The sequence below is a fragment of the Gracilinanus agilis genome, chromosome 2 (genome assembly GCF_016433145.1).
Source record: "Gracilinanus agilis isolate LMUSP501 chromosome 2, AgileGrace, whole genome shotgun sequence".
NCBI lineage: Eukaryota > Metazoa > Chordata > Mammalia > Didelphimorphia > Didelphidae > Gracilinanus > Gracilinanus agilis.
This window is the reverse complement of record NC_058131.1, coordinates 608,025,808-608,052,789: the sequence shown is the minus strand read 5'-3', so window position 1 is coordinate 608,052,789 and position 26,982 is coordinate 608,025,808. Positions and strand designations below refer to the sequence as shown.

The 26,982-nt window shown below is 35.6% G+C and overlaps 1 protein-coding gene across 1 annotated transcript in view; it reads left to right on the top strand.

Annotated features, from left to right (window-relative positions):
- The window catches only part of ADAMTSL3 (ADAMTS like 3), a 616,185-nt gene that overhangs the window by 409,060 nt on the left and 180,143 nt on the right, over positions 1 to 26,982 (top strand). The window contains exon 10 of the mRNA XM_044660156.1: positions 24,430 to 24,541. Coding sequence (XP_044516091.1) covers positions 24,430 to 24,541 — 112 coding nt within the window. The remainder of the gene's footprint in view (positions 1 to 24,429; positions 24,542 to 26,982) is intronic.

Sequence of the window (26,982 nt, the reverse complement as noted above, 5' to 3'; positions counted from 1 at the left end):
TATTTATTAGGCAATAGTATTATTAATCAGAATCTATAATTGTTAAGTACCTAATTTCAACTTGGAAAGAAGTCTTTAATGAAGATCTTTCCTTGGTGCTATGCTGTTTAACATGTCTCTCAATGGCATGGATAAAAATACTGATGATATGGTTATTAGTTTTGTTGGTAATGCAAAGAGAGTAGAGCTAGGTAACATGTTCAATAAAAGAGTCAATATCATTTGGTCATGAAACATTAGAACATCTAATCAAATAAATTTTCTAATCTAATAAAATGAATTTCAGAGGGCATACATGTAAAGTATTAGGCTTGAGTTTTTAAAAAAGTGACTTTTGAAGTACATGATAGTGAAATGCTTATTTAGATAGAAGTTTGCCTAAAAATGACATTTAATGACATTTGTTGTTGTTGTTTTTAGTAAACTATAAATTCAGTCTGAATTGATAACATAATATGGCAATCAAGAAAGTTAATTCCATCTTGGATTGCATTAAAGGAGACTTGGCTTCCAGGAATAACTTATGATAGTCCTGTTGTACCTTGCTCAATATCTAGAGCATATTTAGAGCATTGTGTTCAGTTTCTGGTTTCACTGTTTAAGAAGAGCATTGATAAACTGGAGTGTGCTCAGAGAAAGGAGATCAGGATAGTGAAGGGCCTTGAGTCCATGTAATCTGAGGACTGTTTGAAGGAAATGGACATGTTTAGCCACAGAAGAGAAGACTAAGGAAAGACATGATTTGATCAGTAAGTTGAAGGGCTCTCGTGTGGAAGAAGGACTTTACCTTTTTTTCCCTTTGGCCCCAGAATGTAGACTTAGGAACAGTGGGTTAAATTTGTTGGATGTAAGGATAAAATATCTTAAGTATAACTTTTCATAAATGGAATATGTTGTCTTGTTGTCAGTGAGCTTCCCTTTACTAGGGGAATTCAGAGAGTCTGGATATCTATTTCTTAATCATATTATAATGGAGGCATTTTTCAGATGTGGGTTCAGCTAGATGGTGATAGGGGTCTCTTCCAACTTTAAATTCTATAATTCTGATTTGAGTTTTCTAAGAAGATAACCAGGTACAGCATAAGAAATAGCAGAAGTGAAGACACAGAGGCATGAGATTGCATAGAGGGATGAGGCTTAGGGGCTAGAGAAGGTTTAGTAATACAGGTTTGAGAGCTTACAGATTATATAGAAGGGAATAATATGAGGTAAGATTAGAAAAATAGAGTGAAATAAGGATAGAGAAGGCCTTAAACACCAGGAAGAAGAATTTGAGCTTTACTTTGAGAACTGTGGAGGCACTGATGATTTCTAAGCAGGGGAGTGACAAAATTATACCTAAGAAAGATTGTCTGCCATCACTATGAAGAATAGATTGGAGGAGAAATGAGTGAAGGCAAGATGATCTATTAGAAGACTATTTCAATAGTATAAGGAAGGAAGTAATAAAGGCCCTATTAGAGTCCTGGCATAAAGATGGAGATAGATTGGAAACATATAGATGAGATAGAATTAAGAGGACCTTGTAATTGATTGGAGATTTGAGATAAGGGAAGGGGAAGATTCAGATATAACTCATAAGGTTCTGAATATAAGAAACTGAATAAATGATAGTGACATAATACAAATAGAAAAGTCATAAGAAAAAATGGTAATGAGTTTGGGGTATGTTGAATTTGAGAGATAGGTACATTTCAGGTGGTAATGTCTAGTGGAATTTTGGATATATAATAAGTCTGGGAGTCTTAACTGTGGTCAGGACTGAAAAAAAAAAGATTAGGAATCATATGAAGAAGAGATATAGTAGTCAAAGATGTAGAAGTCAGTATAATGCTATATGAATGAAAACAGAAGAGAGTCAACAATTCCCCAATATGTAAGTGGTCAGAGGATATGGAAAAAACACTTCTCAAAAGAAATGTAAGCTATTAACAACTATATGAAAGAATGTTATAACTCACTAATAGTAAAAGAAATGTAAATTTAAAAAACTCTAAGTATTCATCTCACACTTTGCAAATTGGCAAAGATGACAATAAGATGGGAATAATCATCTTGGATTGATTGTAGAAGTCATGGTAGTATACACACACGGTAGTACATCATTGATAGAGTTTTATGCAACTATTTTGGAAAGCAGTTTGAGATTATGCAAATAAAGTCATTAAAATGTTCATCCCTTTAACTCAGAGATTCAACTACTATGCTTCTACCCCAAAAAGTCCACTGATAAAAAGAAACTTAAATATACACCAAAATTCTTATAGCAGCACTTTTTGTGATAGCAGAGAATTAGAAACAAAGTATATGCCCATTAGTTGGGAAATGGCTATGAATGAATCATAAATTTAAAGCTGGAAAGGACTATTTTCTTTTTTAAAAAATTACATGTAGAAACAATCTTTTACTATTATTTTGTGACATTTAATGATTCAGATTCTCTCCTTCCTTCCCTCCACCCCTCCATTGGAAAGGACTTTAAATGTTATCAAGCCCCACCCATCTTACTGATCAGAAAACTGAAGACTCAAAGATTTTTTTTAACATTTAATAATATTTATTTTTTAGAAAAGTTAACATGGTTACATGATTCATGCTCTTACTTTCCCCTTCACCTCCCCCCCCCGACGTCCCATCCCCCCATAGCCAGTACGCATTTCCACCTGTTTTAACATGTGTCATAGATCAAGACCTATTTCCAAATTGTTGATAGTTGCATTGGTGGGGTAGTTTCGAGTCTACATCCCCAATCATGTCCACCTCAACCCATGTATTCAAGCAGTTGCTTTTCTTCTGTGTTTCCACTCCTGCAGTTCTTCCTCTGAATGTGGGTAGTTTTCTTTTCCATAAATCCCTCGGAATTGTCCTGGGTCATTGCATTGCTGCTAGTACAGAAGTCCATTACATTCTATTTTACCACAGTGTTGTGGTCTCTGTGTACAATGTTCTTCTGGCTCTGCTCCTTTTGCTCTGCATCAATTCCTGGAGGTCTTTCCAGTTCACATGGGATTCCTCCAGTTTATTATTCCTTTGAGCGCAATAGTATTCCAACATCAGCATATACCACAATTTGTTCAGCCATTCCCCAATTGAAGGGCATACCCTCATTTTCCATTTTTTTGCCACCACAAAAAGTGCGGCTATAAATATTTTCGTACAAGTCTGTTTATCTATGATCTCTTTGGGGTACAAACCCAACAATGGTATGGCTGGATCAAAGGGAAGGCATTCTTTTATAGCCCTTTGAGCATAGTTCCAAATTGCCTTCCAGAATGGTTGGATCAGTTCACAACTCCAGAATGGTTGGATCAGTTCACAACTCCACCAGCAATGCATTAATGTCCAAATTTTGCCATATTCCCTGCAGCATTCATTACTCTCCCCTTCTATCACTTTAGCCAACCTGCTAGGTGGGAGGTGATATCTCAGAGTTGTTTTGATTTGCATTTCTCTAATTATTAAAGATTTAGAACACTTTCTCATGTGCTTATTGGTACTTTTCATTTCTTTATCTGAAAGTTGTCTATTCATGTCCCTAGCCCATTTATCAATTGGGGAATGGCTTGATTTTTTATGCAATTGGTTTAACTCCTTGATATTTGAGTAATTATACCTCTGTCAGAGTTTTTTGTTATAAAGATTTTTTCCCAATTTATTGTTTCCCTTCTGATTTTGGCTGCATTGTTTTTGTTTGTACAAAAACTTTTTAGTTTGATATAATCAAAATCATTTATTTTACATTTTGTAATTTTCTCTAACTCTTGCTTGGTTTTAAAATCTTTCCTTTCCCAGAGATCTGACAAGTATACTATTCTGTGTTCACTTAACTTATTTATAGTTTCCCTCTTTATATTCAAGTCATTCACCCACTGTGAATTTATCTTGGTATGAGATGTTGATCTAAACCTAATCTCTCCCTTATTGTTTTCCAAATTTCCTGGCAGTTTTTGTCAAAGAGTGGATTTTTGTCCCAAAAGTTGGGCTCTTTGGGTTTATCATACACTGTCTTGCTGACGTCACTTACCCCAAGTCTATTCCAGTGATCCTCCCTTCTGTCTCTTAGCCAGTACCATATTGTTTTGATGACTGCTGCTGTATAGTATAGTTTAATATCTGGTACTGCTATGCCACCTTCCTTCATGTTTTTTTTTCATTATTTTTCTTGATGTTCTTGATCTTTTGTTATTTCAAATGAAATTTGTTATATTTTTTTCTAATTCAGTAAAAAAGTTTTATGGTAGTTTGATAGGTATGGCGCTAAATAGGTAAATTAATTTGGGCAGAATGGTCATTTTTATTATGTTAGCTCATCCTGCCCATGAGCAATCAATATTTTTCCAATTGTTTAGATCTAGTTTTAATTGTTTGGAAAGTGTTTTGTAGTTGTGTTCATATAATTCCTGTGTTTGTTTTGGTAGATATATTCCTAAGTATTTTATATTGTCTAGGATTATTTTAAATGGTGTTTCTCTTTCTACCTCTTGCTGCTGTGATGTGTTGGAAACATATAGAAATGCTGATGATTAATGTGCATTTATTTTGTATCCTGCAGGTTTTTCAGGAATGCTTTTTATCTTAATCACTAATGAAAGGGTCATTTGTTTGGGCAGTTGTTGCCCTGGATCTCCAGGGAACTGATGTCACTGTATCTACTGGGTCCACTTTAGTCTGTATGCTTTTACCCATGGTTCACTATGCTTACCTATTGGGGGAAAGCAAACTGCAATGTAAATGGGATGCTAATTATATTTTAAATATCCCTGGGCAATGTTAGATCAAATTTTTTTCTTTTCTGTGCAGACTCTAAGGAAGGCAGTGAGCCTGGAAATTGAGCATTGTTTAAATCTAGTCCTCTGTGACTGGGAAACTGAATCACCTCTACTTGCTGTCCAGAGACCCCAGCTAGTGACCTAGTTTATGTCTAAAGATTGATGTGAAGAGTTTTTTCCTAATTGTAAATCTAAGCAACTCATATGTCTTATATGAAAGGCAGCCCCATTCTAATCATTTAGTTATTGTTTCTATGTTCTCTTGATAACTTACAGCTACTTGGCAGGGTTTATGGGACTTTTCAGCTCACATCAATACTCAGGCATCTAGATGATATAACAGAGAGAGTGCTAGATCTAGAGACAGAAAAACATGAATTCAAATCCAGCTTCAGATACTTCTTACCTGGAGAAACTAGTTATATCACTTAACTTCTGTTTGCCTCAATTTCCTCATCTTTAAAATGAGGATAATAATAATGTCTACTTCACAGAGTTGTAAGGATCAAATGAAATGATCATTATAGAGTATTTAGCAAAGTGACTAGCACATAATGGGTTCAATATAAATGTCAATATAAATAAAAGCTTATTGTTACTATTATTATTATTATTATTATTATTATTCAACTGGAGTGTTAAAGTACTCTTTTTATCTAGTACTCTTTAGGTAGGTCAAGTCTTACTCTGTTAATGTATTACCAGTATCCTAAGTTGCATAAATTTATTACCTAAGTACCAGGTATATACTATATAGGTGTATATATATATATGTATATATATATATGTATGTATATATATATAGGTATATACTATTTATTATTTTTAGGAAAGGTCCTTCTATTCCTATACTTTCCCATGTTTTCAATAGGAATGGGTGCTGTATTTTCTCAAAGGCTTTTTCAGCATCTATTGAGATAATCATGTGGTTTTTCTTTGTTAGATTATTGATATGGTCAATTATGTGGATGATTTTCTTAATGTTGAACCATCCTTGCATTCCTGGTATAAATCCCACCTGATCGTGGTGGATGTTCCTCTTGTTCACTTGCTGGAAGACTCAAAGATTTGGAATGATTTGCTTAGGGTCACACAGCTAATACATTTCTCAGGCAGGATTTCAGCTCCTGACTTTCTGGCTATTAGTCCAATACTATCTAAATCAGGGGTCGGCAACCTTTTTGGCCATGAGAGCCATAAACGCCACACTTTTTAAAATGTAATTTCATGAGAACTATACAGTGCTCACAGTGCGTGCTTCTGTAACAGCACCTGAAAAAAAAATTGACTTTATGGCTCCTGCAGAAAGAGCCATATCTGGCCCTCAAAAGAGCCAGATATGGCTCGAGAGCCATACATTGCCGACGCCTGATCTAAATCATTCCTACTTACTTTCATTAGAGTAATATGTATAATTGGAAGGGACTTGCCTATTTTAGATATATATATAGAATTAAGTTGATATAGTGTTTTCTTAGCTTGCCACTCTATCAAAACCATAGGCATCAAACATGTGACCCAGAACACTTTGAGTACTGCCCAACTGGATTAAAATGTAATTGGAAATTATTTAACAAAATAAATAAAAACACACTACAACCTGCTTATTGTTAATTCATGATTTCCTAAATCAGTTTCTGACCTATATGGATCATTGCATTGAAAACACTGACCTAAATGAGCTTGGGTTATAGGAAATAAAATATCATATTTGTATGGTGATTTAAAGTTTGCAAAAGTTTTCTTCCCAACCACCCTGTGTGATAGAGAATAGAAATATAATTACTCCCTTTTTAAAGATGTGATCCATGGTCATATCACTGTAAAATGTCTAAAGTGGGATTCAACCCAAGATCTAATTCACTATCTGTGACATAGTGCTGCCTCTAGATGTCTGGATGAATTGATTAACTCTGATTCTTGAGAAATGGAGTTCATGTGCCTGCCTGTGCTCATCTGTGGATAAAACATAGGCACTCCTTTCCTCCATTCATCATTTCTGATTAGTCTGGCATACTGCATAGACAAATTCTACTAGTGCTTTGGGAGAGAGTTGAAAAATGCATTTATCATCTTGCAAACTGTTCAGCCTTATGTCTTATGTAGTTCTCTTCTCCTTATTCAGTAACCAGCAGAAGTTGTCTAAAGATGAAGTTACTCCTGGTCCCTACAGAGGAAATGGGACAGGAGACTCACCTTGTCCTAGCTGCATTAATTTGAGCTACAAAATGCCTGAAAGTGTCCAGGCAAAATTCCTAGCAGATACTTCTTCCTTTCATCTGGGAAGCTTGACAAATGAACTGTTGCAAGCTATGTCTCATTTGTTGAGGGAGCCAGGGACCTTACCAGGGCACTGCAAAAACTCAAATTAGACATCTTGAGAACAGAGTATTTATCTTAGAATATTCTGCTTAACAGTAGAATAGATATGCTTTTCCAAGAAAGAATAATAACCACCTGAGTTTAAAGATGTCTACATCTAGACATCTTTAAACTCAGGGAGGGACACAGATGCCAATGATTGTTGGAAAACAGATTTTCTGGATTATCTTTTGAATACTAACCCATCAATTTCCTAAATGTTAGGCAGACAGATTTCTTTTTTTTCTGTTGAGAATGACCATATTTTACTTGCTCTTTTCCTAATTGCATCAAAATTCAATTAGGGTTTTCTTTAGTTGGTCATTCATGGAAATGACCATTTGTCTTCCTCTCTGCTCTTGAGTTTTCCTAAATGGCTTATTTGTTTCTCATATGATACTTCACAAAGCTCTCCTGAGATCAGCACTTAGGGGAGGAGTATATAAAGTTTACCTCTTTAGTCTCTCCTCTGGCAGGATGTCCATGTTTCTACCAAAAAAGCCAGGAAGAGTGTAGCAGCTAGAGCAATAAAATGTCAGTAAGTCAGTCACAAGAAATTATTCCTTAATTTCAGTTTGTCTAGTGTCTTTAGACATGTACTAAGTGCCAGGCACTGAATTAAGCAATATGGATTCAAAGAAAGATGGAGACAATCCCTCTGCTCAAGTGGCACCTATTATAATAGGGGAGAAGACATACAAATGCTTATATGCACATGATATATGTACTGTTAAGGGAAGGTAATCTCAGAGAAGGCACTAGGATTGGGAGGGTGAAGATTGAGCAGGAAAGGTCTCCTGTAAAAGGTGGTATTTGAGCTGTGTCTTAAAGGAAGCCAGGGAAGCAAGCCAGGAGGTGTAGGTGAGGAGAAAGCATTCCAGGCATGGGCACCAGCCAATGCAAATGCATGGAGTCTGGAGGTAGATCAAAGAATACTTACAGGGGAGTGAATTGTATGACATAGAAAGGAAGGAAAGGGCCAGATTGTGAAGGGTTTTAAAAGCCAGAGAGGATTTTAGATCTGATCCTGGAGGTAAAAGGGAGTGACTGTAGTTTATTGAATGTATGGGAGAGCAGAGGGAGATGACATGGTTAGACCTGTGCTTTAGAAAAAACCACTCTGACAGCTGTGTGGAGGATGATTTGAAGAAGAGACTTGAGGCAGGGAACCAATGAGAAGGCTAATGCAATATTCTAGGAAAGAAGGGATGAGGGTCTGAACTAAGGTTGTGATTCTGTGAGTAGAAAGAAAGAGATGGATAGGAAGGATGTATAGGAAAGAGATTTGCAAATGATTCTATGTTCAAAGTGAGTGAATGAAGTATTGGAGTTGACACCAAGGTTCTGAACCTAGCTGATTGAGAGGATGTCAGTACTCTTGACAGTAACAGAGAAGTTGAAGAAGCAAGGTTTTGGAGAGAAAGATAATGAGTTTTGTTTTGAATATGTTGAGCTTGGAATTCCTATAGGACATTCAATTCAAGATATCCCAGAGAGTTGCCTATTTGTAGCTAAAATGTAGGAGAGAGATTAGGACTGGGAATATAGAGTTTCAGAGAAAGATTAGGACAAGGTATATAGATCTGCAGATCATATGCATAATGTTGTTAATTGAACTAATGAATATGACAAAATCACCATGCCAGATAGTATTTTAAAAAAATGAGGGCCCAAGATAGAATTCTGAGGCATATTTATGGTTAGTGAGCATAACCTAGATGAAGATCCAGCAAAGGGAGAACAAGAAAGTGTACTCAGGAGGATAATTGTACAAGACCATCTTAAAACTACTAGAACTTCAGTTATTGGTATAAACATCAATTTTTAGTTTAATATACTTTAAAGCCATCCAGTAACTTTTCCTTCTTTGAAGTCTATGCTATTTAACTCAAAATTACATGGCATTATCCTCAACTTGTTTCATTTGCTTAGATGCTAAGTCTCATTGATTCTACTTCCACAATATCTCCCTCATAACCATTATAGTTTTCTACCCTGTGCATTTTGAAATACACTAACCCTGGGAGACTACCTCTCCCAGGATCCTCTACCCTAACTTCCTCAGACACATCCCACTTCCTTTATGGGAGGTGTCTGAGTAAAGTATAAGAGAAAGAGAGAGTGCGGGGTTTTGGCTCCTTTTTTGGAGAAACCTTTTCCCCCCAGAAATCCCTTTTTCCCTGGCCGGTGGGACTGGCTTTTTTTTTAGGAGAGCTTTGGTCCCCTTGGAGATCTAACTCCTTGCCTTTAACTTTTCCTAAACTAAATAAACCCAACTATTCTATACCCTTAAGTTGTTTCCTGACCTTTATTGAGCTCAGAAAGGCTCCGCTAATTTCCCCCTCTGGGCTTAGGGCTACCCCAGCCAGGCTACCTTCCTTCCTGTCCCTTTCCCTTCCTTCTCCTCCTACCTTCCTTCCCTCTTTCAATCCAACAACCCCCCAGTAAAGCCCTTCTTTTCTCTCCTAGACTCCTTGACTTGTCTTCTGGTTGATCATTTATAAACTTCATTCTAATATTATTATTCTGTTTGCACCTTTTAATTCTTGTTTAATTCTCTTATCTGTATTCTTCTTTCTTTAAGATGACCTTTTATTTGGCTTCCTGACTTTGACTCTGGCTTCTGGGTATTTTTCTGATAGTTCTGAGTATCTTTCCCATGCCCTATAGGAGCTTCAGGGCTTTCTGGTGACTTATGGTATATTAGTTGATTTATATCTTCTGTGTTTTTAAAGTCATATCAACACTTTGCTCCTTTGGAGAGCGGGTGTAAGACTTTTACTTTTTTTGTACAAGGTTTGGTTTTTTTCCCCCTGCTATTTCTCATTAGTGTTTATTTGTTGTTAATTGTTGTTTTGGGTGTTTATCAGATGATCACACTGAGCAAATCTCCTTTGCGACCTTTTTCATGAAGCTTTTTCTAACCAACCACTCTTTTGCCCAAATGAAAGTGATATATCACTCATTAGATTTCTCATACTCTCCAGTCTCCTCTGTGTCAGTGTTACCTGTAAGTGTAACACCATATTCCCACCAGGTTGTAAGTTTCTTGGGCTCAACCTGTATCAGATCAGACCTTTTATTTGTCTTGCCTATACAATATCTTGCATACAATGGGCACTTAATAAGTCTGTGGACTTATATATAATGAAATAGGAAGTCTTGAATATCTATTTATAACAATATTTTTTCCAAATTAAATGTTATTAATTTTTCTAATTATCAAGTGTTCATTTTCTCTTTCTTCCATTTCCTCCCTCCCCATGAACCAAAAAGGAAAAGAAAACCTTCATAACAAATATGCATCACTGAACAAAACAAATTCCTATATTAACCTTGTTCAAAAATGAATTTCTCAATTGGCATTTTAAGTCCTGATACCAGTTTTCTGAAACAAGTTTGTATAGAGTGCTTCATCTTTGGAATGCTGGAGTATTAGTGCACTGATGAGAGTTTTAAAGGCTTTAAAAGCTGTTTTTCTTCACAATGCTGTTGGCATGTTCTGGTTCTGCTCACTTTACTCTGTGTCAATTCCTAGAAGTACCCAGTTTCCTATGATACTGTACATAATAATATCATGTGGAGCAATAACATTTCACTCTATTCATAATTTGTTTAGCCACTCCCCACAATAGGTGGCAATCCTATTAGTTTCCAGCTTTTTGTAATTACAAAAAGAACTATATAGCTACAGTTATCTCCATTTTTTAGAACTTTTTTCCTCATCCCATATTCAGATCCCGTATTCTTAGGAAATCATCAGTTGCTGACTTAATTGAAGTTTTGATTCAATCAGGAAATTTTTCTAATTCCCTAGTTCCTCCTCAGTACTGCATCTTATCTTTCTCTAATCTTTCCTAACTATAATTCTAGTAGAAAAAAATCAGGCTTTTTCCCAACCAAAGGTATCTTTTCTAATACATTAGACCAGGGGTCGGCAACGTATGGCTCTTGAGCCATATCTGGCTCTTTTGAGGGCCAGATATGGCTCTTTCAGCAGGAGCCATAAAGTCAATTTTTTTCAGGCACTGTTACAGGAGCGTGCACTGTGAGCACTGTATGGCTCTCACAAAATTACATTTTAAAAAATGTGGCGTTTATGGCTCTCACGGCCAAAAAGGTTGCCGACCCCTTCATTAGACGTTGGTGTCATATGACTTATGGGAAACTTAAAACACTGTCTCTAACTTCCCCTAATCACAAGTTGCTTGTATTTCTTTATTGGCTTCTTTTGTTTTTGTTCTTCTAGAAAGGAAGCTACTTAGCCCTTCTTATCCCCTGTTTAGAGATATCTCATGTAAAGGGTCTGAATAACCTTTGACCTTCTCTCACTCACTTGGCTTTAAATACCTGGCCACAAAAACCTAAGAAAATGTATGCAAGATATAATAATAGCATATTGAGGCTTTGCACATTAATAACAACTTGAAAGAAAATAATACAAAATATTAAAGAAAAAGTACAAATTTTTTGAAAGACCATGGAAAATAAAATATATCCCAAAATAGAACCTGTGGGAAATAGAAACCACCTGATGAGCAGGCCTTTTCCCAAGATCCATGTTAATTCCCAGCCTCTTACAGATGAATATAAGAGGTTTCTTTTCCTACTGGAGTTTCATGGTGTTCTCATCAGAAGTTTCCTTTTATTGATCTTATAAAATTCTTCATGTTCTTTGTAGGAGTCACTAGTGTTTACTTTCATGTCTCCTCCTGCAGTTCCTTTGCATTCTGAGCAGGTATTTATCATCGGGAATCCTTTCTTTACAAGCAGTATGAAAATGCATCTCCCTCTTTCTTTGCAGAGGCATGAGTTTGTGAGGGTGGAACATTGTGTATAATGTAGGATTTGGTTGTTCTGTTGGCTAGTTTTGTTAAATTTTTTTCCTCCTTCCTCTTTTGTTTTTATTCTTTATTATAAAGGGATAGTGTCCTTAATGGGGTGGGGGGTGGCGAGGAAGGAAGAGGAGGAATAAATTAGGAAAGGAAATGATGCTAAAACAAAAGATCAATTTTTAAAAATTTGGAGTTTCTTCTCTGATTGGTCTTAAGTTCTCCACAGGATTACCAATTTTAGCTCTTTCTTCTTCCACCATATGATTATCTTGGATGGGATAGGTCAAGAATCCTAAAAAAAAGAAAGTCTTTCTCTATCCCAGGACCCAGTTTTCATCACCACAGGAAAAAACATTGAGTTTTCCTTATTGGAACACACTGTTCTAGGAATGTCTTCCTATCACAGGGACTATTTTTATTTGACACTAACTCAATTGTCCTTGATTACACAAAACCTTGTTTAGGCATGTCCTTTTCAACCTCCAGGAAAATTCTTGTCACCAACTCCAAATTCAGGTATAAAACCTGAGACTCATTTATATTTTGGAAAGGTATCCTCCACTCCCTATACATTTAGGGATTGACAGCACTCCCCACTTTCTCCATTAGTATATTTTTTTAATCCACTGGGTAGGATTATTGGAATTATCCTCTCTAGCCCCATCTGTAAAATTAGGGGGTTGGATCTCTAAGATCTCCTAGAAGGAAAGGTTTTAATACTCTAGTCCAAGGTGGTTGTACTTCAAGACTCTGTTACCAGCCTTGCCTAAAGTAAAGGACTGTTCTTCTCATCTCCAGCTCTAAATCTAGGAACCTCTGATCCCATGAGTCTGGTCCTTAAGCCTTTGCTCAATATTGTTTATTTTGGAAGAGAAAAAAGGAGAAAGATCCTAGTGTCTGATATCTTGATTTACACTTATTTTGCCAGTTTCCCCTAGAAACTAGTCTAAAATCTTGAAAGAAAAATTTAAAACTATATAGCTTCTTAAGTGAAAGACATTCCAGTTTTTTGAAGGGGAATAACCTTCCTCATCAACCTCAATAAAAGAATCATTTAGTTTTTCATTATCCTGCCTTCTTATATAGTTCCCATAGGGAAGTAATTCAGAATGACAAGATGGTCTTAAACTCTTCACTTACCAAGAGTTCAAATACCAAAAGCAGGATGAACACAGAAATGAACTTATTTTATTTACACTAAAGACTAAAAGTGGATGCAGTTTTAAGCTTTAATAACTTTAAAAAACAGCTTAGTAGCTTAAGAATACATTAAGACTTTTGACATACCTTGTAAAAGACATGCTTGATTTAGCTTTTCTCCCCCCCAAAGCCCCAGATAAAATGCTCCTTATCAATAAAAATTTTGATGATCTATATAGTTTGTTACATAATCATCTATTTCCCATTTTTGAACTCTGTATTTCTCCCAAAGTGCTTCCATGATAGGTTTTTTTAATCTTATCTTTCTCTTGGAAACCTCATTAGCTCTTATGACTTTGTCATATCTATGTAGATGATCCTGAAATATATATATATATATATATTATAGACACATATGTGCAAGCACATAATAAAGTTTAAAATTGCACTAAATTTTTGGGACATCTTTTCTATGATTCTTAGCTAATTATAATAGTTAATTAAACAATATAATCAAATTTCCTGTTATTCTATGTAGACAATTTATGCCTAGGGCAGCTAGGTGGTACAGTGATGGAGTGCTATGCCTGAAGTGAGGAGGATCTGAGTTTAAATTGGGCCCCAGACACCTACTAGCTATGTGACTCTGGGTGAGTCACTTAATCTTGTTTGTCTCAATTTCCTCATCTGTAAAATGAACTGAAGAAGAAAATGACAGACAACTCCAGAATCTTTGCCAAGAAACCCCAAAATGAGGTCATAAAGAGTCAGATATAACTAATTGATGAAACAATGACAATTTGTGACAATTATATATAGATATACACATGTGTGTATATATGTATATGCTTTATGTTTAGGTAGCATAGGTGATTAATAATTTATATATATGTGTGTGTATACATATGGTAAAGATATATATTTCTATATATACAAATATTAATCTTTAATCTCTCTTGGATTTCAGTCTTGTGTTGCTTGTTCCTGGTTGACATCTCTATTTCAGTTTCCCTAGACATAACAAACTTTTTTAAACCCTTACCTTCCATCTTAGAATCAATACTGTGTATTGGTTCCAAGTCAGAAGAGAGGTAAGGGCTAGTCAGGGGTTAAGTTATTTGTCCAGGGCTACACAGCTAGGAAATGTCTGAGGCCAGATTTGAACACAGAATTTCCCTTCTCTGGGCCTGGCTTTCAATCCACCGAGCCACCTAGCTGCCCTTCAGGTATCAAATCTAATGTGTCCAATACAGAATTATATTTCTGCCTAGAATTACCTTTCTTTCTAATTTCTCTGTTTCTGTCAAGGGCACTACCACAATTTCAGTCATCCAAGTTCACCACCAATAAGTCATTCTCAACTCTTCATTTTCCCTCTTCTCTAATATCCAACCAATTGTTGTAATTCTTTAGACTTTCTATCTCCATAACTTTTCTTACATACCTCATTTTCTCTGCATTCCCATTCAGGTCTAGTTCATGTTCTTATCATCTCTCTCAGTAGATTGCTTCCGGGCTCTCCAAAGATGCTGTCTCATATCTTTCATTATTCTATTTGTTAGTATGTCTAGTTATCTATAAATATTTAATCTGACTGAGAGGCTTCCCATTAGGGAGAAAGTTTATAGTTGATTATTTTGGTTCCAGTTTTCCTGTTCCTGAAATCTGGCTGAGAAATAATGTGGTGAAGTGCTTGGATTTATACCATAACTCCCTTTCCTTAAGAGTTGGCCCAGTTTGTGTTTGATTTGTAAATACAACCATCAAACACTCTTTCTTGTCACTCTAATACTCAGAACTCTTCAGTGGATCCCTATTTCCTCTAGAATAAGATATAAATTGCCTTGCTTGGCATTAGAACTTTTCCAAGTTTGTTCTAGCTAGACTCTTTTTTATTTTTTAAAAATATATATTTTATTTCCCCCAAATTACACGTAAAGACAATTTTAAATTCTCATTTTCTTTCAAACTTTGAGTTCCAAATTCTCTCCCTCCTTCTCAGCCTCACTTCCTCATTCCCTCCCCTCCACCCTCCCTGAAATGACAAGCAATCGGATACAGATTTTACATATGCAATCATGTAAAACATTTTTTCATATTGGTCTTTGAAAGGAAGGAAGGAAGGAAGGAAGGAAGGAAGGAAGGAGGGAGAGAGGGAGGAAAGGAAGAAAGAAAGGAAGGAAGGAAGGAACGAAGGAAGGAAGGAAGGAAGGAAGGAAGGAACGGAGGGACGGAGGGAAGGAATGAAAGAAATGAAATGACATATAGTATGTTTTGATCTGCCTTCAGATTATCAGTTCTTTCTCTGATAGCAGATGGCATTCATCATCATTGGTCTCTGGGATTTTCTTGGATCACTGTATTCCTGAGAATAACTAGTTATTCACAGTTGTTCATAAAAAAATATTGCCATTACTGTGCACAAATGTTCTTTTGGTTCTGCTCATTTCACTTTGTATCAATTCCTGTAAGTCTTTCTAGGTTTTTCTAAAATCATCCTACTCATCATTTCTTATAGTACAATAATATTCTACCACAATCATGCACCTCAACTTGTTCAGCCATTCCCAATTGAGGGACACGCCCTCAACTTGCAATTCTTTGCCACTACAAAGCAGCTAGATTCCTTTTGTTGTAGTCCTCTTAACACATACTAATTTCTGACTACAGTTGCCCATTAGCAATTCCCAGAATTTAGCATAACATATTTTACCTTTTGTCTAAAGTTGTACAATCTGGGTCCCTCATACCTGGAATTCCCTTCTTCCATGGATTCAAAGCTCTCTTTTTTTCCTTTTTTATTATGCTTTGCATAGAACATTAGCATTGTTTGGTAGATTAACAACAGGCTTCTGTTTCAGGGAGAGCTAGGTTCAAGTGCTGTCTCTGATAGATATCTCTGTGACCCTAGACAAGTCACTTAACTTCTCAATGTCTTTAGGCAACTATCTTAGATTAGACTTTATAAAATACTTGTAGATATGCATTGGGAGAGGGTGTTTTCTTACTGGAAGTTACCTCCTAAATTTGAACCAGTGTTTTGGGAATGGAATAGTGCTAATGGGGCTTCTGGGCTGCAAAGAATTATTTCTGTGACATCACATTATTGTCTTTCCGAATTGTTGTCAAAAATGTTTGTGCCAATCTGCAGTCTCACCAACAATCTGTTAGAATTTATGTGTTCCCATATTACTGCCAACATTAGATTTTATCTTTTTTTTCCTGTGTTGGTTTGTATTTCCAATTTTTGAGGAGCTTAAGTATCGTTTCATGTGGTTATTAATGGTTTCTATTTCTTCCTTAGGAAATTATTCATGTCCTGTGACTCAAATAGGGAGTATGTATTTTTAGTCATAACTATGTGTCATTTTATATTCATTGTTGATTTGTAGAAATCTGACTTTTTTGCTAGACTATGAAGCTTTCTTTCATTAATTTTATTGTAGTATTAGTAGAAGCAAATATTTAAGATCGATACATTCTTATTTTGTATAGAAACTTGTTAGCATCATCCTTTGCCCTTATTGCTTTTTAGTATTTTCTTGTTGGTGTCAGCTTTGACTGTCTGATGTCATTAGCCAGCCTTCTGTCTTAACAGAATTGATAGCAGCAATAACAGTAGCAATTAGTAAAAGTAGTGAGAGGAGTAGTAATAATAAAAGCATATCCATATGGAGCCATAAAGTTTACAAATAATTCTCTTCACAATAACAATGTGAAGCAAGTGTTGCAAGCACAATCTTTCTAACAATTGATGTGGAGACAGTGTTGTGATAAGCAAAATAATCTAGTGTTACATAGCTACTAAATGTTTTACTCCAAAAAGTTCAGCAGCACCGTAAATTATAGACCAGTCATTAATTTTGAATCTATTTAGAACCTCTTGGATTAAAAGTGTTTCCTATAAGTGTATTTTTTAACCGTGCTTTTCAATCCACTTTATAACTTTTTTATTTTATTGAGAAGTTTGTCTCATTTTATATTTGATGATATAATTATTAGGTTTACATTTTTGCCATATTCTCTCAGAAAGGAATTTTTGTTGTTACTGTTCAGCCATGTCCAACTCTTTGTGACCTCATGGACTGTTACTATCCATGGGGTTTTTCTTGGCAAGGAAAATCACTGGAGTGGTTTTCCATTTCCTTTTTCAGTGGATCCTTTTGTCAGGCAATCAGAGGTTAAGTAACTTGCTAGGTCACAAAGCTAGGAAGTGTCTAAGGTTTAATTTAAATTCAGGGCCTCCTATCTCTAGACCTGGGCCCTCAATCCACTGAGCCACCAACTTGCCTCCAAGAATATAGCTTTTTTGTTCATTTTATTTCTATTATTCCATCCATTCTATAAAAAGTTGCTTTGCTCTATGAATGAATGAATGACTGAATCTGACATTTACTTTAATTTGGGCTTTGTCATAATTGGAAATAGGAGCTTTGCCTACCTGTTTTTCTCTTCCAACTTGTTTTTCCCTCCTCGGTTTCACTGAAACACTCTTCTAAAAGATTTAGTGATTTAGTAAAAGGTTCTCACACTATGTTAACTGTTTCTCTTAGCTCTTTTTAGTACTTTACTCCTGGAAGATTTCTTTGTTGTTAAAAATTTCCTCAGAACAGTTGTGCGAAGCTAACATTTGAAAGTCAGTTTCTCAAAAAATATATCTCCTATATCCATTTTTGTACCCTTGAAGTTTAACCTTGATATGTCTAAACTCACTAAACTATGAGTTCTTAATTGTCAGTGTCTTATGGATTATTTCCATTTCCATTTGGCTCATTGTGTTCACTGAGAATATTTTTTTCTTGATTTACATATACAAATTCTTTTATCTGCTAACTTCTTTAGGATCACAGTAAACAGTAATCAATATAATTAAAACCATCAACAAAATCAAAACAGTAAAAAATAGGATCACAATCACAATAAATGTGTGATTGATGCAATATGTTCTTTCTTCCCAGACTCTAGCATGCATATGAAGATTTTCTAATATTCTGGCCGATGCAATGATTTTTTTCCATTTCTGACTTTACTATATTGTATATCATTATAGCTTCAACTATTGAATCTGCTATTTCTTGCATTCATTTTTTATGTTTTTATTGTTTTCCATATTGATAACTTTTATGAATTCTACCTGGGTTTTTAAAAGTTCTTACTCAATTTCTTCATCTGATTTCCTACTTTCTTTCTTTATGTTATTTAAACATAAAGAAACATTATGATTTTCTTAGTATCTCTGATTTTTGCTTTATTTTCTTTGAATGCTATTTTTCCATCTTTTGGTGTCTCTTGGCATGCATTATATAGTTTCTTTTTGACTTCCATTACTCCTGATTTTCTTCTTCTATGGTTTATTTTAAATGTATTCAGATTTTAGTTTTTATTTTGGTTCACTGATATTTTTGTTTTGTTTAACTGTTTGCTTCTCTTTGGTGTGGTATGTCTATGAAGATTGATCATTATGTAGAGAATCATGTGCAAAATCCTGTCTGTCCCCTTCTCAAGCTTTCATCAAGGCTATATTCGATATATGTCATACATAGATCATTTTGTTAAAGATTTTATAAAGATGCCAAAGCAGTCATGTTGATTGGCAGTTGTTTAATCTTCTTTTGAGGAGATAACAATGTTATCTGTGATCATTACAATTATTTTTGGAATTTGATGTTTTAGATATTTTGAAAATTGATCCCTTATTGTTCTTATACATATATCATCTATAGCAGCCTTAGTGAAGGTTTTCAAGTTCAAGAGAGGCAGGTAGGGGAGGTGCTCTCTTGCATTACCTCAGAGAGCAAAAGAAAGAAATGCTCCCTTTGGGCAGTTGGACAGAGGAGCAGGGCATGCAAAAAAAAATCTGGCTAGGCACACATGCCAGTGCTTCGCCAACACTACAGATAGTATAAATTCCTTCTCTTCATAGTTGGTTCTGTCATATTTTCTGACTTCATTTCCCTAAGTTCTATTCCATGTCTTAATATAATATATTAGAGACTAACTTAGGTATCAGAGACCAAATTTATTACATTTATTGCCAACAACAATGACAGTAAACCACTGTAGATATGCAGGAAGTTCAGTTTCATTTCAAATGTATTTGTTTGTTTTCTTCCAGTTCCATTTGTATATACTTTGGGAAAGATGTGAATTAGTTAGATCTCACATCTCTTCCACTGCTTTTTAACTTCATCATACAGCCCATTAATGATTATGACGATATGAGAATTCAAACATTGTGGACAGAGATGGATAAAAGAGTTGAGGTTGTCTCCTCCTCCTCCTTGTTCTTCTTTCTCTTCTCACCTTCTCCTCTCCTTTCTCCTTCTTTTCCTTCTTTTTTTGTCCCTCTCCTACTCTTTTTCCTTCTCCTCTTCTTCCTCCTCCTCCTCCTCTTTGTGTTCTGCTTTCAGGAACTTGGGATCACATCCAATCTATTGTATGCTAATAGAGTGGGACTTTGTGTAGGACAGTAAAATTTATTATAAGTGTAAGTCATTCAGAGAATCAGTACGACATAGTGGCTGGCCTAGACGTTGATATGACCTTGAGTCAAGTCCTGCTTATGACATGTATTGACTATGTGGCCCTCCTTTAACATTTGGGTACTCTGTACAACTCTCCAAGACTATAAATTGCAAAGAAGATACTTCCCAGCACTGACAGAAGGAGTTCCTCACTCAGAGCTCCCTACCTAGCAGTGTCAAACTCACAAATGGACCATGAGATGAGCAAAACTCAAACAGATTAAACTGTAATTGAGAAATGTTTAACAAAATAAATAAAAGTAGTACAATATGTTAGATAATGTTAATTTGTGTTTTCACTAAAGTGAATAAAAGAGTTGTCAGGGAACTTTTTGAGTTTTATACCACTGCCTTGATACACTGCAATCAAAGGTCCAGCCTTTATTCTTTTAATTTAGTCACTTGATTATCATGAATTTGCTATTTGAATTAAATTTTAGATGAATTTTAATTTTGTTGCAAATGGAGCTTTAAGCTGTTGAACTTTTTGGAATTCACTATCCCTTAGTTTGTGCCAACTAATGAAAAGCAGGCACAAATTTGAGAACAGATACCACAAGCTTAAGAGCAAAACAAAATCATTAAGTTTCTTGCACTTCACAGTGTCAAGTAAATATAGAAAAAAAATTCTTTTTATAAAAGGAACTAAAGAGAAAAACAAGAATGTGAAAGGAACAAAACTCATGCATAAAAAATACTTTTGCCATATGAAATAGATTAATTTTGTTTTCTGAACTGTTCCTGTCAGCAGTTTCTGCTGCTTCTGACTCTTTGTTTTTACCGTCTTTATGAGGATTCCGGAAACCAAAAACTTGATGAGCTTCTCTACTCTTTCACGTATGTATCCGTTTCCAGATTCAGTAAATCTCTTCATATGCACATCAGTGTAGTTCGCAGACTATGGGTAGGTAGTCGAACTGAAAGCAGGTGAACAGCAACCCAAGTCCAGAATTCTTCCTCCATGTCACAGGAGCAATATTATTAGCAGAACCCCAGCCTGCTTTCCTGGACCAAGTAGTTAATGAGATTCACATTCTGCCACATTTCGAAAGTACTTCCTAGCCCCGGTCCTTAGCATGCAATTTATTTTATAATATGGTCCAGAGCAGTGGCAATGCTATCACCACCTACAATTCCGTCTTTGCTGTTTGGCTCATGTGGAGAGTGTGCTAAAGGAAAGGGTAGTTGAGGTTTGCAGAAGAATTCTCATTAAGTATTTTGTTTCTTCTTGGGTATTTGAAGATCTTTAAATAACACTGCTTCTAAAAGACAAGCCTTACTTTTCAGTAAATGATGCTGAAGGACAGCAACAACTGACCCCACACTGTGTTTTATTATGATTTCACAGCTGCTCCTTCACACTTGTTGTTCAGTCATGTCTAACCCTTTGTGATCCTATTTGGGGATTTTCTTGGCAAAGATACTGGAGTGGTTTGTCATTTCCTTCTCCAACTCACTTGACAGATGAGGAAGCTAAGGCAAACAGGTTTAAGTGACTTGCCTAAGATCACACAGCTAAATGACTGAGGGCAGATTTGAACTCAGAAAGATGAGTCCTCCCGACTTCAAACCCAGAACTCTTGTCTACTGTGTCAACTAGCAGTTCCCATCTTCTTCACCCTGGGCATTCTTTATTCACTTTAAATGCCCCACAACTTCTTTTCTCTTCTAGAGTGTCCCAATTTCAAGGCAATGTTTAGCTACCTAGTGATCATTCATTCATTCATTCATTCTATCCCACTCTTCCCCTTGATTGGTTGTGGTATTTGAATTGTTAATCTACAAAGGAATTGCTTTCCTCCTCCCATTTTCCTGTAGGATATTGTGTCTTATGAGTGATCCCTCTGAAAATTGTCTCTTTTACCCTGTTTTGGAGTTTTACAACTCCTCTCTCTTAGAGCTGTCCCTTTCCTTTTATTATGGATCTTTGATTTAAAAAGAAATACACAACCAATGGAAGTATTGTTACTACAAAATTTATGCATCTGAAAGTATTTGCAAAATTTATTGCTGAAATGATTCTTTTCTTAAATATGTTACTTCATTATATTTTTGCTTTCTTGAATACAAAAGAATTACTTGTACCAAGATTGTCTGCTTACCAACCAACGTGATGTTCTTCGTAATTTACATTTTCATTTATTGGCAAATGCCCCCTAGTATAGGTATTTTGTCTGGAAATAAAATCAATATGAACTTCTATATATAAAAATAATAGTAATAAAAAATAAATAAAAACAATTAGCCAATGCTTTTCAGCTTTGAAAAAATCTTTACAAATATTAACTCACTGACCTCACAAAAATTCTGGGAGATAGGCACAGCTATTATTTCTACCTTACAGATAAGAAAACTGAGGCAAACAGAAGGCCCCATCATTGCTTGCAATATTTGGAAACTGGATGGTATTAGCTGGGCACCCCCTTTTGCTAACAATGAAGAAGGCATGAATAGGACACTTATTACCTGCAAGAATGTGTTCATCCTAATAACATTTGGGAAATTACGTTTCATTGAACAGTATTTTCAATTCACATATCTTGTTTTTTAACCCTTCAGAGTCATTTACATTGAAAAACTACTTCCATATTGTAGAAATTGTCTCAACATTTTGCTGATTTAAAAAAATGTAGTTTAGTAAGCAACTTGCATAGAAATACTAACAGAGCATGTGAACCTCTCCTCAAGTTAATTCTAACTTTCCTTTCACAGGCCATATCTACTTGGGTAGAGAATTTTGCTATGGAACATTGGATTTGCAGGAACTAATTTGTGACTTGATGAGTCATGAAAACTCAGAGAATCTAAAAAGGTTTAATATTCTAAATTTAGAATAAAATAGTGTGTTAAATTTCAACCAAAAGTCATAGTTTCCCCCATATCCATCATATTATAAGGCATAGAAGAGCTGTTTTCAAATTTCTATCTAGCTGCAAAACCCTTTGACACTGATTACTGTTATTCGAGAGCCTTAGATTCCTACATTTCAAACAGAGATCTTAGAGATCATGTAGCCCAACTTTCTTATTCTACAGATGAGGAAATTTAAACCCAATGAAATTAGATTTGTCCAAGTTCAAACACAAGGCATTAGAGTTAGAATTTGAACTCTTGTCCCTTTATTTCACATCCAGTGCTTTTCTCATTGTACTGGGCTGTCTTTTAAGTAAGTAGTATACTTACTTCCCAGTTTCCTATCTCCGCAAGAAGAAAATGGCAACCTCTGCTAATTTTCACTTCTCACTTGTCATCTCCATCTCAGTTGCTTTTCTCTTCATAGGAAAAAAAATGCATATTGGGTTATTTCCTATACCCTTTAGACTGTTTCTTTTAAATTTTGCATTTGAAGATTACTCTCTTAAATTACCATATAGAATATCTGTTCAAGGAAGAAAACTCAGCAAATCAGTAAGTATTTATTAACTACCATCTAAGCCTTGCAGGGTACTAGGAATTTGTAGGTGGGGAGGGAGAGCATGACAAGTATGGGTGGCAGTATGTGACAGGCATAGATTTCAGAAACTCATATACTGGAGAGGAGTAGCAAGTTTGGCTATGAGCAGCAAGGGCATGGACTAGGTTCCTTGTGGTATGAATAAAAAGGAGGCAGACAAGGGAGGTATGGAGGAAGTGGACTAGGCAGATTTGGCAATTGATTGAACAAGAGAGTACAGAAAGAATGACTTTAAAATAGTTTCCCTTGACAGAAATAAGGAAGTGAGATGGTCAAGTTTTATTTTGGATATAGTGAATTTCAGATATCTCTGGGACATCTAGGTGGAAATGTCTATTAAGAGATGAGAAGTGTGGAGCTAGAGCTCCACAGAGAGATGAAGAAGGTATATGTAGATTTGGAGAATTACGTAAATAGAGATTAGATTTGACTACATGGGAACTGATAAATTCCTGAAGGCCTAGGAGAGAACACTAGAAGTATAATGTGTGAATAGGGGATGGGACCTGCATGATGATACTTCAAAGAACTGGTTCAGTAACTAGAAAGAGAAGCACAACAGAACAATATCATGAAAATCCAGAGATGAGAGAAGTCCAAAATGATAGGATGCTATGACCAAAAATCAGACTAAGAGAAAAAAGAAATAAAAGATAATTACTTAGAGGGGGTGATAGATTCTACTAAAGGATTTTTTTTTAAATGGGTGTGGAAGTATTGGGCTTCTTTGAAGGCAGAAAGGAAGAAACCAGTGGATAAAGAGATGGAAATTTAGGAAGAGGGATAATTGAAAGAGGTTTTTCAGAAGCATTAGGAAGACATAGGATCAAGAACAGATGTAAGGGATTTGGTCTTGACATCATCCTTTGAATCTAGAGCAGAGGGGTAAAGGATAAGCAGGGGAAATTATTCTAAGGTGATTTGAAACCTGGAATTAGGAAGGAGATGGCACTTGTTATAGAAAAGCAGAGAATCCAGGTTGAATTATCCAGAAATTGTGGCTTGTAAAAAATTATGCCCAGATGGTAGTTGAAGAGTATGGTTAAAGAATTGGCTACATTCCTATACCAATTATTTTCCAAGACAATCACTCTTGGTGATTTGGAAATTTTGTAGGTGTCACATGTAAGTTGTGTTGTCTTAAGAATCCTTGAATTGATGATACTCTGAAAATGACAATTCATGATTAATGATTGCTCATTGCACAGTTTGTTTCTGCATCCTATAATTTCCTGTCTGTGACTAGATGGTTCTCAGGTAGTGTTGACACATATTGATTATGTATTGAAACAGTGGGAGAGTATGAACAGAAGTATGCAAATGTGTTGTAATGAAAATTTCTTTAGACCAGGTATACATCCTCCAGAGACAGCGTGGTCCAGTTCTTCTTCTACCAGCCTATCAGTCATCAGTGGAGACAAACAGACTTCTTTCCCTGCACTGTTACCTGTGGAGGAGGTGAGCAGAGGTTGTTCATGAACACATTCACCTGTGAATTTGAAATGGCCAGTTTGCATGTCTGAAATGGTGAATTAAAATTAATACAATGAAACTAATACAAATTTGGTTAAACACAATGTGGTAATACAGTTAAATAATTTTTTTTAATCTTTACCTTCTGTTTTAGAATCAATCCTGTGTATTGGGTACAAGGCAGAAGAAAACTATAAGGGCAATGGGGATTAAATGAATTGTCAGGGGTCACACAGGCAGTGTCTGAAACCATATTTGAACCTAGCACTTCACATCTCTTGGCTCAGCAGTCAATCCACTGAGCCACCTAACTGCCTGCTATTAATACAAATTTAATAAAAACTGATACAACTTATGTAAGGTACCCTCACAGCTATATGAGTTGCCCTTATAGTTATTGGCTTATTTGACCCTTCAAACAACTGTGGGAGTTGGGTGATAAACATATTAGCACCATCATTTATGTTTGAGACAGTGAAGGCTAAGAGGTTAGATTACTTACAAAAAGTCACAAAACTAGTATTAGCAGTGGGATTTGCACCCAGGTCTTCTGACTCTAAGTCTATGATACCAAAATTCCTAATTGTTAACTGTATCACTTCTTACTCAGCAAAGAAAATGGCTAAAGCACTCCTGGCTATGAATGCACTATGGCTTTTTCTAACTCTTGAAAATAAAATTAAAACTTAGTTTCACACTTGTAATTCCTTTTTTTCTCCAGGACATCCCTGTAAAGCATATATTCATATCTCCACAGTCCCCATACAAAAGCTGAGAAAGTAAGAGGGTTAATTGGCTTTCTCAAGGCCAACAAATTAAAGAATAAGTTAAGGAAAGCACCAGATATTCTAATCCCCACCCTTATCCACCACCTTGTTAGAATAAAAGCATTTTATTCTAATGAGAAGAATTTGTTCCAGAAGGCAGTAGGATTTAAGAAGGAACCTGGTCCTCTCAATTCCAAGCCTAGTGTTCTATCCACTGTGTCATCTAGCTGCCCCAACCTTCATTATTATTATGAACCCATTTTTACATATGAGGAAATGAAACTGAGAAAATTTTAGTGACTTGTCTAAGTTACTGTGAATCATATTGGGAGTAGGATTCAAACCCAGGTCTTGGCAAGACCAGTGTGCTTTCTACTAAACCATGTTGCCTGCATATTTGTGCTTATTAGAAGGTAGTTTCATATCTGTCTCTTGAATATATTTGAGTTTTGGTTTTTAAAGCATTTCTATCACTCTCCACTCCCTGCACCCCTTCTTCATATTTCTCTGTCTGACATTTTAAATTAAATTAGTATAATTTCCAGCTAAGCCCTCCAAATTCTTGCTTTGGGGCCTGCCTTAATAAGCTCTTGGATCCCCTTTTAGAGTTTATTCCATTCAAACTGCCCATGGTGTAATAGTCACCACCCAGATCATGTGGAGAATATGTTTGCCATCCCCTTCACTCTGAGGTGCCTTAAAATAAATTTTCCTAGGCTCTAAAGTTAACCTTATGTGCTGTGTTTTGAAGGCCATGCTATATTTTAAAAGTTCTTTTTGATGAACTAGTGAGTTTATGCTTTCAGTTCACTGAATTAAATTGTTCTTCAACACAAAAGAATGGAAGAAAATTGAAGCAATTAATAATTGGGACAATTCAGGCAAAAACACACTCATTCTGGAATGGAATTTAAAAGCAAGGGAAATAGCAAGAGTCTAAGTTCAAAATGGGGCACCTAGGTGGTATGTCAGTACTGGAGTCAGGAAGACTCATTTCATGAGTTCTAATCTGGTCTTAGACAATTACTGGATTTGTGACCTTGGACAAGTCACTTAATCATTTTTGCCTTGGTTTCCTCATTAGTAAAATTCTAGAGAAGGAAAAAACTCCAAACAGGCACAGTTGAAGAACAATAACAACAATTTCAAAACGGGGACTATAATTTCATTCTTGGACTAATTCTTTAGGAATAATTTTTCTTTGAATTGTCATGTTGATTGTCTCTGTAGTCAGTCTTTCTTATCTTTTCCCCCCAGGGTAGGGTGGAAAGGAAGGAGGAAAGAAGGGCCTGCCAAAAGGGGAAGGATCTGAGCAGAAAGCTAGCTAGAGTGAAGGGTGTGTGTCTTTGAATCTGGCCTAGGACTCCAAAGAAATGCTACCAACCAACCTCTGGGCTTTGTTTTGAGCTTTCTATGCTTACCATAACATGGATATATACATATACACATATATGTATATATAAAAGGAAAAGGTTCATATATACATATATACATACAGATATACTTTATGGTAAGAAGAAAAAAAAATGAAATGTTCCAGATATACAGGACACATTTATGGTAAGCAGGTAGATATATACATGAAAGGTTTCATATATCTATGTATCCATCTTATGGTAAGCATATATATATATATATATATATATATATATATATATA